This window comes from Corvus hawaiiensis, chromosome 8, assembly GCF_020740725.1.
Source record: "Corvus hawaiiensis isolate bCorHaw1 chromosome 8, bCorHaw1.pri.cur, whole genome shotgun sequence".
NCBI classification, from domain to species: domain Eukaryota; kingdom Metazoa; phylum Chordata; class Aves; order Passeriformes; family Corvidae; genus Corvus; species Corvus hawaiiensis.
The window spans coordinates 10,001,972-10,019,058 of NC_063220.1; the positions used below are offsets into that span (position 1 = coordinate 10,001,972).

The following is a 17,087-nucleotide window of genomic DNA, read 5'->3' on the forward strand; positions in this document are numbered from 1 at the left end:
GAGGGGGAAGGGGAAGAGCCTCAGTCTCGCAGCCCCAAACCCACTAAAATACTCCACTGTCCACACTAGAGATTTGGCAGCAAGGACAACTGACAGCCAGAGGGGTGGAGCAAGTGCAATCAATGCCTGCTGGATCACCTCGTGTCCCAGGCACTGACCCAGAGTCTCCCACAGGATCTGCTTTGTGAAACCCTCCAAGGCCATCAGGGTCAGCCAAGACCAGAGTGGAAGCAGGACACCCTGGCCTGCAAAGGCCACCACGAGGTAAGCAAGATGTTCATCCCTGGGCCACCATCAGGTGCCCTACACCCAGCAGTGACAGTGCCTTCCCACCCTGGCCCCCGCCCACCTTGCCAAGCACCTCCAACTGCACCCCCAGGGCACTGGCAGAGTGGGGCCACCGGACCAGCAGCTCCCACATGGGGCTCTGGTCATTTATCTTCTCACCAGCAGCAGTTCCACATTCAGTGGGAGAACGATCCCCCATCACCTCCTTCAGGGAGGGTCTTGGCAGCACTGGTGGAAGGGCAAGCAAGCTCTGGCTCCTGGGGGCTGGAAACAAAGCCCCACTCAGGTGGACACTCCTGCATATATCACAAAATGTTGCCTTCCAGCCTAATTGTTTCTAATCCCATCTGCAAACTAATTATTAAAATCCCTCACAATAGCTGCAGATGCCGCGCCAGGCAGGCGTCCCCAGCAGCAGTGCCAGGCTGCACTCCCAGGGTGCAAATCACACCCTCAAACCCTATGCTCTTTTCTTTAACAAACACGTGAATGCCCTTACTGTGGCACAAAGAGGTGGGGTAGAAATGCCCAAGAAATATCAAGGACTCATTTGTTATTATGCCACTGCACAATGAACAGAGCCATTGTTCCTACCTGGGCTAACAATGCCTTTCAGACAATGCAAGTGCTTTTCCCAGGGTGTTCTTCAAAAAATGGCAAGACCAAAGCTAGCAGAGGATCGGTGAACAGTTCAGAAAATAAAATACAACAAAATAAAATATAACAGCTAACATTATTCAGAGGATTTTCACACTTGATCTGTAAACGCTCTTTTATTTAATAAAAATAATCATCCATTATAGCAACTTCTGCTTGTGGTTTGGTTTTGTTTTTGTTGAGTTTTTTTTTACATTAAAGCACAGTTTATTTGCTGTCCTCACCTCTTGAGGATTCAGTTCTGAAAATGCAAGTGAATGTAAACACTGCTCTCCAGGCCCCAAGATGCATCCGGGGACGCTTGGAGTTAATTAGAAAGTCAAAAGAGAGAGCAAAATCAACAAAACACTCCCCAAAAGTAAAAAGGTATTTTTAAAGTCTCTTCCTGTGCACCATACAAATCCAGAGAAGGCAAATTCATCTTATACATTCAACTTATACAAACTTTGCTTTCTCCCAACCGTTTCTGTGACTTGTTAGCATTTGATAAAGCTGTTTTCCTAACATTAAAAGACTTGCAGACTCATTTATTGTGATAAATCAAAAGTTTTTCTTATAAATGTTCTCCAGAAAATTATTCATGGCATAAAGATGCTAAATTTGTTCTGTCCATTTTTGTTTTGGGTTTTTTTGCCTTTTTTTTTTTTTTTTAGCACAAAGAGCTGAAAGCCATTTCAGGAAAGAGTGTAAAAGCAGTATTAACTCTCTCTCCTGCTCCAATCTCACAATATTTACACTTCAAAAAAAAAAAAAAAAGAAAAAGCTTAATTACACTATAAAAGAATGGAGAAACTGGCAGTTAAGTTTCCCATTTCAGAGTTTTGCCTTGTATAAGACTGAAAGAGGGATGCTTCCCTATTTCCTAGGAAAGATGAGACTGGCAGGTTAAAAACTGAACTCTTCTCTCTTAATGGAGAAAGATGAACAGCCACTGTGCAAGAACCCCCTCCTCTCTGCAGGAAAAACTGCAGGAGTTAAACCATCACAAATCAGCACAGATGAGATAACATGATATGCAGAGCCCTGCTGTTTGCTTTGAAACATTACCTATTTACAGTTGAGGTGGAGGAAGCAAGTGAGCATGGAACACATTTCAGTGCTGCAGAGTGGTATAATATCAAACGAGATTAACTCGTGGGGAGCTTGGCTGGGTCCCAAGGCTCACGATGCAAGGGAGACGGTCTCCGTTGCCTGGGACATCCCTGCCTGCACAGCAAAGCCACCACTCCATCAGGGTCTGCTCTAATGAGTAACGAGACAACAGTTGCCATCTCAGCTGTATCGTGTCACTGGCAACACAGAAATTAAACAGGAATAGGTATGACATAAAAAACCCCAACAAAATTAGCCAGTCTGATGAGGTCTATGATCCTAAGATTTACAGCCAAAATTTAAAAAAATAAAAATACAGGAATTTGGAAATGTTGGTAATATTATCAAACTGTCAGGTAGGGGGATGGCTCTAGTTATTCAGTGGTTATGAGTGAGGGGCTTTGCAGGGGGTAGGAAAAGAAAGACTTTTAAGGTATCAAGGATAATTAAAGCATTCACAGTTTCAAAGCTGCTTGCCTTACAAAAATTAAGACATTCAAATTCAAGAATACAATACTGGGTTTTACAAGAGGGTCAAAATTAATTACTTATACAATGGGGGGGGGGGGGAAGATACAACAAAGTAAAAAAGCCAACATCTCTGGTGTGGCATACTCCCTTTCTGTTGTTCATCTCACAGCGCTGCATGATGTTTGTCTTTAAAGAGTCAAACTGAGCAGTCATGAGAATATCCACTGAGAGATTCTGGCAAAAGAAAAAAAAAAGCACAAACCCTAACAAAATAAACCAAGCAAGTCAAAGGCCATCCTCCCCTGGAAAGCCGAATGCCACGGCTCAGACCTCCACTTGCCTGGTGCTCCTCACTGCTGCTGCCCAGTGCTCCCACAGGCTCATCTCAGGTTTTAAAGGCTTCCTGCTCTTGAGCTGAAGGAAACCATCCCATGCAAGCACAGCCCAAGAGAGACACACTTTACACTCATACAAAGTCTTGATTAGTCCTGCCGGTAGCAAAGGGTCCTTCAAACAATCCTTTTCCTCTCTATCCTGCAGAGGATCCTTTTGAAGGCCCGTCTGAAGTCATGGTTGAAAATGGTATAGATGACGGGGTTCAAGGAGCTATTGCAGTAACCGAACCAGAAGAAGAACTTGAAGAGGGTGTCGGGCACGGAGCAGCTCTCGCAGACGGCCATCAGCGTGTAGGTGAAGAAGAAGGGGAACCAGCAGATGACAAAGACTCCGATCACCACTGCAAGCACAAAGGTGAAGCGCTTCTCCCGGTTCTGCCTGCCTCTCCACCGGGACCCTTTGGTGTTCCTCTCCTCCTCTGTCTTCCTGGGCAAACTGTCCCCAGGCTTAATTTGGCTCAGCTTAGTCTTGGTCTTTCCTCTCGATGGTCTCTCTGACTTCTTACACTGGTTGTTCTCCTGGTGCTCGGAGGAAGAGGTCTCCTCCATGTCTATGCCATTGACCTCTCCCTCCTGTCCACCACTGCCTCCTGCTGCCTTCTCCCCGTTGAGCTGTGCTGTGGCTGGCAGGTCCTCCTTGTCAGTCAAGCCATTCTGCTTCTTCTCGGGGCGCTCTGCCCGCTTGTTCGGCGGGACCCTTGTCCTCCTCTTGGCTATCTGGTAGATGCGCATGTAGACCAGGATCATGATGAGGCAGGGGGCAAAGAAGGAGCCGATGCTAGAAGAGATGATGTACCACTTCTCATCATTGATCTTGCACCCTGCCACCCCCTGGTCAGCCTGCTGCCCACTCTTCTTCTCGATGGAGATGAGTGGTGGGAAGGAGATGACAGCCGAGATGACCCAGACGATGAAGATGATGCACTTGATGCGGCGTGGGGTACGCTTGAGGTTGTACTCGATGGCTTGTGTGATGGACCAGTAGCGGTCCAGGCTGATGGCACAGAGGTGCACGATAGAGGAGGTGCAGAAGAGCACATCCAAGGCCAGGTAGATCTCACACCAGACTTTACCGAAGTACCAGTACCCCATCACCTCATTTGCCAGTGAGAAAGGGATGACCAGCGTGGCCACCAGGATGTCAGCTGAGGCTAAGGAGACCAGGAAGAGGTTCTGGGGGGCTTTGAGCGCCCGGCTGGTGAAGACAGCGATGATGACCAGGACGTTGCCAAAGACGGTGAAGAGCATGAGCAAGCCGGCCAGGCTGATGAGAGTGATGGTTGTGTGCAGAGAGTACGGCGTGCCCCAGCCCGGCCCGGCCCCGCTGTCGTTGAACGTCCCATTGGTGCCCGGAGTGGGGTAGCCCTCCTCCTCCTCCAGCTGCCGCTGGTACTCCATGGAGGAGAAGAAGTGGCCCCTCTCCGTGAACGGGCGCTCCAGGTTAAACATCAACCCCGGCTGCGCGGACACCCCCGCCCTTCGCCCCGGCTCCACCCGCGCCGCGCCCGGTTCCGCGCGCGGCTCCTCCGCGTCCTACTGTGCCGCCGGCCGGGGCGGAGCGGCGGGCCGGGGGCTGGGGGGCTGCGGGCGGGCACGGCTCATGCTGGGCGCTGCCGCCGGGACCCCCGAGCGCGGCGGGGCGGGCGGAGGGCGGCCGAGGCTGGAGCTGCAGCCGGCCGCGGCTGCTCTGCTTCGCTCGCCGCCGAGCAGCTTTATAGCCCCGGATCGGGCCGGGGCTGCCGCGTCAGCCCCACGTGGGGAACTGCCCCCGGTGCGCGCACACGCACACACAGACACAGGCAGAGACACACATGGACAGACAGACACACACGGACACACACAGCCAGACTCGCACACCGCGCACCCCCGCACCGACGCGGACACGCGCGTCCCCCGCACACGCACCTCGCTCAGCTCTCGCGCCCGCCCGCTCCGCGCACACACCGCACCCTCTCGGCACTGCCTGTATTTGCACACCCGCTCGCTCCCCGGCACCTCCGCGCACACACACGCATCCACTGTCACGCTGTTCCCATCCCACGGTCTCGCCCAGCCCGGCTCTCCGCCCCGCCCGGAGAGAGGAGCGGCCCCGCGGAGCGGGTCCCACTGTCCCCGGGGATCGGCGTGCGAGGGGCGGCTGGAGGCGACCACCGTGCGGCCGCTGCGCAGCCTCCGCGGGCCGGCCGGGAGTGCGCAAAGTCCGGCCGCGAGGGGGTGAAAGCTGCCGGCCCCGGACGGGCTCCGCTCCGGCTGCCGGTGTGCGGCTGTGCTTGCTGGAAGCCCCGAGGGCAGCGCTTTCCCCACGGCCTCGCGTGTCAGCCAGGGAGGGCTGAGCTGCCGGCCCCGAGGGCGGGGGACCCCGCGGACAGAGGGACCCTGCGGGGATGGAGGGACCCCGCGCACGGAGGGTCCCCGCGGAGCCGGCGCTGCCGGTGGCCCTGGGCAGCGCGGGGGGGCAGTGGCACCTGGTGGCCGCGGCGCCTCACTGCACCCGCCGGGCCGAGCAGCATCCCCCCGATGCAGCATCCCCCGACGGCGGAGGGGAGGACGGGGCGGCAGAGCAGCCGGAGATGGGGCAGCCCCGAACTGCCGCGCCGACCCCAGCCCGGCTCAGCCCCGCTCCACGGGCACCCACGGCGGCCCCACGCCACAGCACAGGCTCAGCACACTCGCTCCTGGCAGCCCCCCAGGGGAAGCAGGCCTGGACAGGCAGCTGCCCCGCAGGATGCCCCACGCCTGGAAAGCCTCCCCAGGCGCTCCCCGACATCACAGGGGCTGGCATCACCCACCTCCATGGCTGCATGGGGAGCTCTGTAACAGCAAAGGAACGATAGTGACACTCCAAGTATCCCACCCAGCCCCAACGCTGCCAGCTCTCAGTACGTACAGATCATTCACCTGCAGAGCACACGGCCTCCAGCCCCCATCCTCTCACTCGCAGCCTCTTCTCCCTCGTTTTCAGATGGTTCTAGTGATACTCACTTGGTGCTCCAGATTCAGGCTGCTCTCAATCGCCGTGCAGAATGCTCGGGCCAATGAACCAATTTCCTCTGCAAGAGGAAAGCCTTCAGGGAGGAAGGCCTGTCATCTTTGTCCCTGTGCCACACACTGTGTTATAAGCCAGGCCCAGGAGTGGTGACGCCCAAGAGAGGGAACAGGAATGGGAGAGACGGGGTCTGGGAGCCAGAGAGTGCAGTCTCTCTGACTGGCATAGGGCTGAGTGAGGGAAAATGAGGGGGAATCCCAGTACCTGAGCAAGTGAGTGCAGGGCCCACTGCACTGGTGTGTCTGGGAAAAGGGCAATATGCAGAGAGTAACTTAAAACCTGTAAATCGAACCCAAGATGACTGACATTCCCACAGAAAAGATCTCTACCTGAGAGTAAATGTGATGTACAACCACAGGCTTCACTGCAAGGATGAGAGGACTAAGTCACCTAAGTCTACAGCAAGGACAGGTGAGAGGTCAGGGATGTGGTGGACTTTGTGAACAACTCCTGCCTTCTGCTGTTTGCAGGGGACTGCTGTGCTCTGCAGGATATGTTGCTCTGCTTGGCAGAGAGTCTTCCTCGGGTAAGGAATCTTCATCACTCTTGGCAGAAGCGTCCTTGGTCACTGCTTGGGTTGAAGGACCCAGACAGGGTCATGCAGGCCATGCCCTGCCTGCATGATCAACCCCTTCTGGGACGAGTTTGGTCTCAGTTCCAACAGTTCACCTTCGCTAAGACCACCAGGGACTAAGACGCTTTGCTCAGACCTGGGATGGTGCCTTTCTGGAAACACCCTGCCTTCCCCCCATGCTCCCTGCATTCCCCAACACAGACAGAATGCCTTTAAAGATTTAAATAACAAAGCATGACCAGCTGCCTTGATTTTCTGTCTCTTTTTGTAGCTAGACACCCTCGGTCTGCCTGAAGCTAAACACAGCCAACAACATTGCTCCTGAGCCACCGCATGGCAAAAGCAGCTTTGATCAGTTCAGTTTGCTGGGACAAAGAGCTTGAGGAGAACACAAGGCCAAAGGCTTGAAGGAAAGGGTTTGTCCCAGAAACACCTCTAGAAAGAGAGTTCTCTGCAAGTGGGGAACAGCTGGGATGGCATTGTGTTCATCTGAGAGGGGGAGAACACCTGCCTCATCAAAGGCACTTTCATTGCCACCATTGTTGTGCATGTGACATCTCTGTGATTTTATTGACACCAGAAGTACTCAGCACTGTCTGCAAAGCGACTCAGTAATGCTAAGTCTCCCCTTGATTTTCTCTGCAGGTTATCTCATGGCTCTGCCCAGTTTTGAGATGAACGCTGGTCAGAAACTGCAAGGGCTGGCAAGCACCCTGAAGATCTCACGTGACAACCCGTGGCACACCTTGTCCTACAGGACAGTTGTCTTTACAAGTCTGTACCATGCTTGATGATAATTTGTAATATTCATAAAGCCTCAACTCCCAGAGTCCTGGGATTAGGCAAGAAACTTGAATTTTTAGCCTCTGGAAGACTGCAGAGAAAAGTTTCACAGGGACAAAAAAACAGCTAGCAAAGAACACTTTTATATCAATTCCCCAGAATTTGCATCCAGACACTCAATTTTTGCATACGTGCTGCTGACAGAGTTAATATGAGTTTTAAGACTCCGCAGATCAAACTCAGTTGACAAGTGCCTGACAAGACAGCCCAGAAAACAGCCTGTTCTCTGCAGCATCCCCCATCAAAGACCTGCAGGAGCCTGCCCTTTCCCCAGCAAGCAGCCTGGTTTCTCAGCAGAACCCCACAAGGAATCGGGCTCACCAGACAAGGGGGGATAGCCTGGGTGCACACTAATGAGTGAGGCTGAAGGCTGTCAAGCCTCCTGTGATGGCTCCCCCTCTGCCAGCTGCCATCCCAGGAGGGCAGCAGTGCCCTTTCCGAGGCACTGCGGCCAAGTTCGCATTCAGCACGTGTGCCTCGAGCGCGGCCCCCGCAAACAAACTGACCTTTACAGCTGGTTTCAGGTCATTAATTAGGCATGCTGCTTCCATGTTTATACATCTCTTCCACTCCTCGACTCCAGCATCGCTTCCAGCATCTTCTCCACCGGAGGGAACTGGGACCATCCTCCCCTGTTCCCTCTTGGGGACAAGGAGCTGAGAAATGTTCATGCAGTCTCAGAGTTGCTCGCAGCATGAAGCAAATCACATATGGAGAGACAATCTCTGGAAAGAATCGCTATGGTAATAAGGCTGCAAAATGTGTGTTTTGAGCAAGCAGCCCCAGGAACTGTTTATTTCCAGAAGAGCAGTGAGATTCTGGCAGGGGAAAATTTAAAAAATACTGGTGAGGGACCAAGGCTTGCTTTTTAGACAGTCTGATTCAGGCCTAAAGAAACTGGACAAACCTAAGACTATGTCAAGATATGGCAGCACAGACTCCTGGGGGGACCACATGAAAGGGACAACCACTGGAACAAGGTGCACAAATTATTGCTCAGCAGAAGCTCTCAAGAGCAACTTGACACACGCATAGAAGAGGGAAGCCTTGGAGCTGTGGTTCTGCCCACCCGGAGGTAAACAGCAGTCACAGTTTGCTTTGTGTGAGGTCTGTGATTTGCAAGGATCTCAATATTTGCATATCAATGGCAGGAAGCCCTTGTTGTAGCTGTGTATTTTGATCATGCCACTGGGTGTATCTGAATGTATCAAAGCAGGGTGTCTTTCTGGAGGATTTGCCTTACTAGCTCTTCAAGCCACCCTTTGGAGCAAGGCACTGAAATCCCATGGCTTGTAATACCCTGTGGACTAATGACTGAGTAGCCCTTCACAGCAGCTTCAAGTTGGTCAGTTTTCCTGCAGGACAAGCTGGCAGAGATGCACCCAAGTCACACAAAAAAATGCTTTTCACTTTTACTGTGTTAACCCCAGGAGCAGAAACACCATAGGAGCTATCAGGGAAGAGGCACAGACAGTCTGCAGGCAAACCTGGCTTTGCTGGGTATATGATGTTGCCACTGCAAAGTAATGCAGCAAGAACACCATCCATTTCCAGGGAGATGTTTCAAATGTTGTGATTCCTATTTCCCTTCTATTCCGAAATTAAATTCAAAAACTGTCTCGTGTGGCCACTCCAGCTGCTTTGGGACCCCAGGCACTTTTTCCCCTACACACATTCAGACCCACAGCCCTTCCATTCCCCACCCCTGCTGCACGTGAGAGTTGGGGTTTGCTCTCTCCATAGATCTCACAGCAATAGCTCCTGCAGAGCCAAGCATGTTTTTCAACAGAGTTTTTCTGAACTCAGCTGCTGGATGTACTTTTCCAAGTTATTTGAATAAATCAGTAGGAAATGGATAGCTGCAGCAGTGGTCTGTGCTAGCACCTAATCCCCTTGTGAGCAGGGATGCTGCCGCGGTATCAGATGTTCAGAGGGAAGGAAAGGAGACACATTGAATATTACCTACAGTGGCAGTTCTTCACTCCCCCTATCTGCAGACAGCTGGCTCAAAACAGCACAAGATGGATGCTGTGTGACCACCTGCTCCTCAGGTGGTTTTTTTGCAAACAACTTGAAAACTCTGCTGGCCTTTCCTCTGCCTTTCAGGTTGCCTGCCCTGTTTGGCAGGATTTTTACTACCAGATTTGATTGCACAGCCCTAAACCAACAGTCAAGAGAAACATTTCCATGCTACAGATTATAGCGTGGCAGAGTCGGGTGAGGCTGACATGGGGACGGGTGCTCCTGCAAGCCTCCAGTTTATTTATTCAGTATTCTCCATCTTGCTTCTACCTGGTGTCACGGTGGCCTCTGGAACATAAAAGGCTCGTTTCAGCACTGCAGGAGGAGCGATGCACAAGAAACCTCTCTGGCTGTCTGCATGTTACTGGCATTGTGCCCCTCAGGCACTTCAATGCCTATGGGAGAAGGGAGAGTGAAATGTGCATTTTCTCTCTGCAGCACCCACAGATACACACACACACGTACCTCTGTGCCAAGCACAAGGCGAGTGTGTTTTTATGCAGTATTGTTTTCTTTATTCAGTTCCCTGTCTGGGAATTCTCCCTCCTTGCTGCATCCTGCAACGTGGCCAGAACTAAACACCAGGGGGCCATGCCTCAGTGCTGGGGAGCAGCTCCATTCCCCTTCCCAGGCTTCCCAGCATGCCAGCTCGCACGATAGATCCCACTAAAATTAGCCAATAACAGTGGAAACATAGTAAAAAATAAACCAAACCGTCTATGGACCATTCCTAAAATACTACAGGGACCTTCCATACCGCTCACTATCAGGTCCTCGCTCATTGCCTCTCATAAAACCCTGTACTAGACTACAGTGGGCTTTTCCATACCTATAGGACCACATAGCCAAAACACAGTGAAAACACAGCCAAATCCTTCCAGCCCTGGCCAGACCTAGGGTAAGTGATACTCCCCAACCTGCGGCTCCTGCTTGGAGCCTTGCTCCTGTGGGCACTCCCTTATCTGCTCCTGTGCAAAGGCTCCCCTCAGCAGCAATGCCCAGCTAGAAATAACCAAGCCAGAAGCACTGCCACACTCCTAGAACAAGGGCAAGCAGGTCAGTATTCCAGCCAGTCACAAAGGGAATGGCTCTCTAAGCCTGCACTGCAACAGCTTGCCCCAAGAGGTGGTAGATGCCTCGTTCCTAAAAGGGTTCATGGCCAGGTTGGATGGGGCACTGAGCAGCCTGATCTAGTTGAAGATGTCCCTGCTCATTGCAGAGGAATTGGATTGGACTAGGTGACCTTTAAAAATGCCTTCCAACCCAAGCCATTGTATGATTCTATGAAAAGTAGGTCATCCTGGGCATGCAGAGTGGCACCCAGGCTAGTACTCAGCAGAAAGGTTGGGCACCTTATAACCTTCCCTAAATGAAACCAATCAAGTTTCTGCAGCTCAACAAGTTACCCTTCATAAGCAGAGTCAGCGTACTGTTTAAGACAAAATTGAGACTGTGTCCCTTTAAAGCATTTAATTTCCCAGCTGGGAGACGCTGGCATTCAGTTACTCAGCCGAGGAGTAACTCATTCTTTCAAGCTCTACTCCCCAGTGTCCAAACATGTGCACCTGCCCTTTCCCTCCCCATTCTTCACCACCTACATTGCTACCTCTGGGCCAGGGACTGCCATCAGCAGCATTCATTCAATCCCTCTTGCGAAGGCAGGAGAGCCCCAGGTGAGCTGTAATTCTCTGGTCCATCACCCATCCCCAGCAAACTCCTCCAGCACAGCCAGAGCAAAGCTTCCAGTGAAGCAAACAGCTCTGAAAAGACAGGGCACAATAGAGAGCAGCCATGTAGTGATTGCAATTCCCACCTGCCAAGGTGTGGGTCTCACAGCAGGTTCAGGTCCTCATGGGAAAGGGGAAGCAGATCATACACCCTCTTCAAAAAACAGGTCAAAGCAAGCTGCTACAGCAGGAGACAGCTTTCTGTACGTCCCTGGATCACACAGGTTTGCCATCTGTGTCTAGCACAGTTTGCCATGTCTACATCAATGCAGGGTGTCAGCACTGGAGTTAAAAAGATCAAAGAGTCAGGGTGGCAGCAGCAGTTCTTGAAGGCTGAGCTGTGTAAAATGTCCAGGGAATAATTGCCTGAAATTGCCGGGTTCCCAGAAAGCAGAGCACGTCAGCGTGGTTTCACAGGGAGGGAGGCCGCCGGGGAACACAGCGAGACTTCCTGTGTTTTCCCTTATTCCTTACTTCACCATCTAGTGGCAAAAGCAAATAACACTGAGGAGCCATCCAGGAACGGCAGCGGCTCTGGAAGGAGATCGCACTTTGCACCAGCTCCTCCTGCTTAGATCAGCTGCCTCAGCTGGGGACATAGAGGAGGATGCAGGCAGCATCCAGAGCCCTGCAAGTCCCCCAGTCCTAAATCCTGGCCCTGTATAAACACTCCTCTGCACAGGCTGACTCCCGTCCCAGAGAGATCACTCTGCCCACCCCATGCCACTGTGTCCCTGCTGTCCCCAGCCCAGCTGTAGCCCCCAGGCTCCTGTAACTTCTCCCCCAGGCAGCAGTTCCTCCTTCCCCCGCCTATCCTCAGAATGGCCCCAGGTCCCAAGGGGACAGTAAGCGGGGAAAACCCAGGTCTCCTGGCAATCAAACCCAGCACAGGCTGAGCCAAGCCCCCAGAAAGAGATGTCATGGTGAGCAGAGCCCTTCCAAGTTGAGACTTTTCCTTCCCCACCTCAGCTGAGCTGTTAACCAGGGCTGCAGTGAGTAGAGGAAAAAAGGGTGTTGGAAAGGGACACATATCTCCAAGGAAAAACCTTCACTGTGGCCTCAGTCGGGTGTTACGAGTGCCTGAGGTGCTGGGGAGAGTTTGCCTTCATCAGCTTTCCAGAGCTGCTTTCTCCCTTTGCTCCCCCTTTGCCATGAGGCCATGGCAAAGGAGAGAGTTCCACTAAGGCCAGGCCTCCTTCCCACATCCCGGCCACAATCCACCCCCTTGGACATGGCAGGAATGCTTGCACATTGATCTGCTCCATGTGAGGGAAGGAGAAGGCACCTGTCTCTGCAAGGGGACTACCCAGAATGGGGAGGTCACAGTGGGTTCAGCCCCCACAGCCGAGCCAAGTGCTGCCCATGTTTGAACTCCGGCTGGTCCATCGTCCAACACCTTCCTAGCCTGTGTGGTGATAGCCAGGCGAGCCAAAACCAGAGCAAAACTATCTTCATGTGGTGGGTGCAGGATGAAAGGTTCTTCTCTCCAGGGCCAGAGTTTCCACCTTCACAGTGGTTTGCAGATTCTGCATCCATCATCGTTACTGCGCTCATTCCCACACTGCCTACAAGACAATTATTCCTACCCAGATTGCACAGGGACATTGCAGATTGCAAGGCACAGTCACAGGAATATTGCATAGGGATATTACAGATAGCAAGGTACAACTTGTTTTTTCCCTGAGAGGCTCAAATTAAGTTTAAACACCAGCTTTTGATGTATTTGCTTATTCAGCACTGCCAGTTGCTTTTCAGCAATACAAACTGGCTCTCTCCCCAGGAAACATTTATCCTATCTGGGAATCAAGGATGGTAATGCATAATGAGGACAAAGCACTTAGAGAAGGCAGGCTGAGTGAAGCACTATATCTCCACTTGCACTTTTTCAACTCAGATTTTCCTTTTCCCTGGAAGCATCCTAGGTACCAAGGGAAATTCCTGCCATACAAAATTCAAGAGCAAAATAATCCATGTCATTCCCTGAAGCGTAACAGAAAACCGAGCACGTCAGCAAGCATTAATCTCTGCTGCTACAAACTCTTACTTTTTTTCCCTGAGAAGTCATTTTCAACCCTGAGCAGAACAACAGCAGAAAATTCTTCTGCCACAACTTTGTCTTTGCACTCTGATGAAGGATACAGCAGGTCAGTGCTCCCATCAGCATAGGACGCCATCCCCATTTTCACAAAGCTTGATGTCTTTAACACCCTCTGCCGCTCCAAGAACAACTGATGGGAGCCATGGCTGAGGGAAGGGAAAGGAGGAATCTCTGCTATTTCATGTACATTCTGCTGTTCAGCTTGTCAGAGCCAGTGAAACGCAAGGGCAGGAGAGCGAGAGGGAAAGCAATCTCTGAGAAACACTGGAGCTCCCCTACAAACAGGGAGCACTGAACCCATCCTGAACTCTTTCTTTCCACTTGTTGAGGCCAAGCCATTTGCTGGGCAAAGACCACAAAGTGGGAATTGCCATACAGTATCCAAGCAATTCCAGAGGTGTAGTCCCAGTGCACTCAGACACGCACAGAAAAATAGAACAACTGAAATCTCGGCACCCTTTCATTCTAGCTAGGCTATAAATATTCCCCTAATCTTCAGAAAGGCAGCTCACTGCTACTGCAACTGGCTTTAACTGACAGCACCTCAAAACAGTTTTGCTGAGAAGCCCTTCTGATCCACCAGCCACCCAGCCACCAGGCTCACGTGCTTCCTTAGGGGGGTTTCCAGTGTCCCTAAGCACTGGGACACTTTGCCAGGCCAGCAAAGTCCTCTGGAGCTGAAGTCACTGAAGATCACCATTGATTCCTCACTACAATCCAGTTTCAGTTTTCCTTAAGCAGAGCAAAAGACAAGAATGGTAAAAAGCAATTGTGGCAATTTAAACAAATCTCTTTTAAAAATGTAAATTTTTAAATGTTTCTGGGGAATTACATGTCTGTATGAAATGAGAATGTCATTTTCTTATTAATACTTCACTAACAATTTAACTGTGGGAGCATGTGGGTTTTCCTAAAGCAGAAGTGATGAATATTATGAAGCATTACACATATTTCAGAACTCTTTATCGGACTGTTAAGCATTTTGTGTCACTTCAAAAATTAAACCATTCATCCTTATTCCTAAATGGTTTGGAGCACAGATTGGCCACAGAATTGTCATTTAATCAAACTTCATTCCTTTCCGAGTCTTGACATGTACCCCAAGCCAAATCTTTTATCTGGCAAGTACTCAGACATCAATCCCTTTACAGGGACTCTGAGACATGATGTAAAAACCTGGCTGTGTCCAAGGAGCCAACAGAGAAGCCGTACAGCAAGGCACAGCTGTGCCATGTGCAGCTGATCCATCTTTTTTATTTTTCTCTCCCAGCCATCTGTTCCCAAATCCTGTTTTTCTCTTGGTGTTTCCATTCTGCAGTAGAACTGGAGGAAAGGGGCTCATAACCAATACAAAGCAAGTTCAGGAGACTTGGCTGCACCAACAGGTACATGGGGCAGAAGTCACCGGTCCTACACCATCTTTTTGCTCTCCCTGCCTTCCTCCACTAACTTCAGCTCAGCACAGTTTGTGAGGCACAGGGGTGAGATACCTGGCTGCTGGCAAAAGAGGGAAATCTGAATTAAGAGAGGTGACAGTAAGAGCACAAGTGGAGAGGCTGTGATCAGATGGGAGTTGAAGAGCTCACAGGGGAAAAAGAGGCAATGCTAGAAAAGCCCCCCTCTCATGGGGGATTCTGCTACTTCCAGATATGGTTCTGTTTTAAACTGACTTCAGCCCTCCCCAACTTTCAGAACACTTCTTCAGAAAAAGCAGCAGCCTGGCCTCAGGACCATCCATCTGGTGGAGCCACAGACCCAAGAATCTTGGCTGTGCTCTCCTGACTGCCGGGCTGTGCCTGGAGCTGGAGCCTGGGCTACCAACAGCATCAATCAGGAGCTGCTGGCCCCAGAGTACCACCCACTCTCCACTTGGTGCAATTTGCTTTTAGGGAATTTCCTCCAGTGCCTTTCAGTCTTTCCAGGCAAACCTCTGACTCCCTGGTGCTGCTGGGACTCTCCCCTGGTCCCCCACATCAGAACCACATGGCACTGTCTGATGCGGCTTTTTGGGCAGCTGGAAATGCCTGGCAGGCCTAAAAAGAAGTGCTTGACTTAGAGATGATTAAAAAGCCTGAAATCAGAGCTGCCTTGCTGACCAGCAGCTCCATACCTAGTTGAATTTCTTGCCCACTGCTGCTCTGGCAAGGACAGATAATTCTAAGTTAGCTGTAACTTCCCCCTCAGTTAACATTACTTGGCATGGACTAAAAACGATGAGGGGCATCCAAAAACCTTGGGTCATATGGAGAGAAGAGTTTTACTGCACTGTCCTTACCACGGCTGTTTTCAAACACCATCTTAAGATTTTCAAGGAAAAAATGTATTTCCATTAAAACTGACCACATGAAGTTTGTAAATCCCTTCAGGCAGCACAGCTGTAATAATGCAGGACAGAATGCAAACCAGCTACTACTAGGTCAAGCAAAGCCAAGAACCAAACTACAGCAAATTAAGGATTCATGATGAGTCTTAACAAAGAAATACTTAAGTAATAGAAAGGAAAAAGAGGAAAGAGCTTTTAAAAGGAACACTTGTGCGCAATTTTGCAGATAGCATCTTACTTGGAGGCAGTGGGGTAGACTGATCTCTAAAGACTCTTAAAAGGTTTTGCAGTGGAAAAAAACAGTTGCAAGGCACACAGTCAGATCATTAACTGTGCAGCCCAGGCTGCCAGCTGCTCACTCAGAAACTCCAGATGGCTCCTCCTCTAAAACATCATCATTTGATCTTTGTAATCAAATTATCTCCCACTCTTACAATCCGAAGTGAGGCACGGAGTGAACGAAGAGATGATGTATTTTATTTGACTGAGATGGATTGCAAAAATGAAACAAATTAGCTTTCAAGGCACTCAGCCTCTTCCAGTATCAAAGCTAACCATCTCCAGCCCTTTAACACCTTTTTTTCTACCATGGCCATCACAAAGAGCTCACAGCACCAGGTGTGCTCTATAGAGCTGCCCAGTGTTCAGATTTTATGCAGTACTTGTACACTAAACAACATACAGTGGGTATCTAAAATGCTCAACCAGTGGAGAGCAGGACCTGTCACTGGAGAGCAGCACTGGGACACTGGGTATCCTGAAGCACTTGGGCTGGATTAATCACACAAACATGTCATGTGTTTGTCTCGCCAGGACACGCAAGACACCATCTGCATATTTCTGAGGCCTTTTGTACAGCCTTAAGGACATGGGGTGGCAGAAACAAGACATATTCTTCACTTTTCACTCAATTAGAGCCAAATCGTGTGGTGGTTTTTGAGGCCAGGCTCATGTGGGGGATGCTCACTTCAACCATGTGAACAAAAAGTGGTCACAACCAGCAAATTCCCCGCAGTCCAGGTGGCTGCTAAGCTCTGGCTGACACCAATTGCTGGCAGGATGCTCCCAAGGTCAGGGAAGATTCCTTTTCTTCTCTCTTTTTTAACTATGAGAATTTCTTATGTAGCTTTCTACAAAGACTTCAAGCAGGAAAATAAAACCCAACCAGGGCAGTCTCTAACTTCTCTTCCAAAAAAACCAGTAATACCAGAAATTTGACAGTATTTTCAGAAAAAGTTTGGCTTAGACAGTTTAAAAAGGTCATCTGAAATATTTAAAAGTCACATCTTCCAAAACAATGAACTCTTACTATCATGAAGAGAGCATTTTAAATCCTGGCATTATTTAAATCAGCACACTATGGAAAATTTCCTATTAATTCTGTTTTTTATACCTAGTTGCAAGAGATGATGGACGACAGTTACAGCTAATCAGAGGAAACAATTATTGCAGAGGGTGGCCTGTATCTGAAGTATAAATCCCGATCTGATCCTTGCCTAGTGGGATTATTCCCCACCAGACCTTAGTACTAAACTTTATCACCCACTCAAC

General features: G+C 50.4%; 1 protein-coding gene across 1 annotated transcript; it reads right to left on the reverse strand.

Moving 5' to 3' along the window:
* Nucleotides 1-1,042: 1,042 nt before the first annotated feature.
* Nucleotides 1,043-4,474, reverse strand: ADRA2A (adrenoceptor alpha 2A). The gene has a single exon (XM_048311883.1). It carries the CDS (start codon nt 4,350-4,352, stop codon nt 3,018-3,020), a length of 1,335 nt encoding a protein of 444 aa, XP_048167840.1. The 5' UTR covers nt 4,353-4,474; the 3' UTR covers nt 1,043-3,017.
* Between the last annotated feature and the right edge of the window lie 12,613 nt (nt 4,475-17,087).

Bases quoted from the DNA above. Each gene is read 5' to 3' on its own strand.
- ADRA2A (XM_048311883.1), bottom strand. From the start codon at position 4,352: ATGTTTAACCTGGAGCGCCCGTTCACGGAGAGGGGCCACTTCTTCTCC.